The 1,680-nt window shown below is 34.2% G+C and overlaps 1 protein-coding gene across 1 annotated transcript in view; it reads right to left on the bottom strand.

The window, feature by feature from the left end:
• Positions 1 to 1,680, bottom strand: part of LOC117180473 (piggyBac transposable element-derived protein 3-like) — a 38,394-nt gene that overhangs the window by 20,371 nt on the left and 16,343 nt on the right. The window contains exons 2-3 of the mRNA XM_033372972.1: positions 285 to 708; positions 70 to 212 (exon numbers count right to left, since the gene is read on the bottom strand). Of these exons, the coding sequence (XP_033228863.1) occupies positions 70 to 212; positions 285 to 708 (567 nt within the window). The remainder of the gene's footprint in view (positions 1 to 69; positions 213 to 284; positions 709 to 1,680) is intronic.

Here is a 1,680-nt window from a genome sequence, read left to right as displayed (position 1 = left end):
AATTGATGATTCTATTATTCGTGAAAAAATTTTAAAAGTCCATTTCTTTGAAGTAATAGATGGAGAAGCTTTTTTGCATCTGAAATCGTGCAAATCTACCCTTCCCATGTAATTATTATACAAAGAAAAAGCTCGAGGAAATCCTAGTTGTACTCTCTCTTGAGCAGCTCGTGAAAATCTTTTCACTGGGGTTATGGGAGTGATACCACATGCTGTGGAAAGAATAGAGACTTGTTTTGAGTCTATTACACTGATAAAATTCATCCCACTGTTGCGATCATGACTTACTTTGTACGATCCTCGCGGATCATTTTTTGCAAATTCATGCTTTTCTTTCACTCTGTCTTTACGTACAGTTCCTGTTGATCGTAAACCACATTTATGCAGGTGGATGAGTAAATCTGGGCTGGTAAAGAAATGATCACAATAAAGATGATAATCAGATAATTTTTTTCGTGAAAGGCCATTGAGAAGTGGATTGATCATTTGTAAAACAACTCTGGAGCCAAGTGCACATGCCAATAAATTTATTCCAATGCTTGGATCATTTTTGCCACAATAAACGTCTAAATTGAATAGATATCCATTGGCTGCACATAAGCCCCAGAGCTTTATCCCATATCGATCAGGCTTGCAAGGCAGATACTGTTTCAAGCTCGTACGACCAAAAAATCGAACCATCATTTCATCAACTGAAAGTGCTGTTGAGAAAAAATCAAATTGTTGAATATTTTGCCGGAATATATTTAATATTTTACGAACTTTCCATGCTTTATCTTTATCATTAGCATCCTCAGTTTTTGAAAATTTTATTTTTGATTTGATTTCACGAAATCGATTGCGGCTCATTGCTAAAGCTACAGGAGAGCATTTTACAAGGGGGTCAGTTTCCCAATACTCTTCTTGATTATTTCGGATATTGTAGGATGACAGCACTAATATACCTATGAAAGTGTTTAGTTCTTCTGTAGATATTTGTAAGCCATATTGTTGGCTAGCTTCTATGCTATAGTTTTTTATTTCTCTGGAGAAAAAGCATTCAAATAACTCCACAGGTGACATAGATAATATTTTTTTCCGTACATTATCAGACAGAAAAACTTGATCATCTAGATTTCCAGGGCAAACTTTTTCTTCGTTACTCCATGAAAAAACGTGATTTGGTTCCAATTGTTTTTGAGATGCTGTGTAGTTATGGAAAACAGATCTATATGATACATTCGGTCTGGGAAATTCCGATCCCGAATTCTCATCATCTGATGAATCATCTCCATCAGAGCCAGAGTAATCTGGATTAGGTATGATAATACGTTCATATTCGTGTTTTACTCTTACACGATGCTTAGAACTATGAAAATTTTTTATTGAAAAACTATGCGCTTTTCGGAAAATTTGTCAAGAATAAAAAGTTCTTGTAATCAGCCAAGGAATACGCCTGAATTTTTCCGGAGCGTTTTGGGCAAAATTTTGAATTTTGCAAAAATTCTTCATATGCAAAATTCAAAATTTTGCTCAAAACGCTTCGAAAAAATTAAGACGTATTCCTTGGCTGATTACAAGAACTTTTTATTCCTGATAATTTTTCCGAAAAGCGCATCGTTTATTGTAAAAAAATTCATGAATGTTTTCACAAAAATCTTGCCATTAAGACGCCATTTTGAAAATACTAAAACGAAAAAT

This window comes from Belonocnema kinseyi, chromosome 9 (genome assembly GCF_010883055.1).
Source record: "Belonocnema kinseyi isolate 2016_QV_RU_SX_M_011 chromosome 9, B_treatae_v1, whole genome shotgun sequence".
In the NCBI taxonomy this organism is placed as follows: Eukaryota; Metazoa; Arthropoda; class Insecta; order Hymenoptera; family Cynipidae; genus Belonocnema; species Belonocnema kinseyi.
This window is presented reverse-complemented; position numbering and strand designations above follow the sequence as displayed.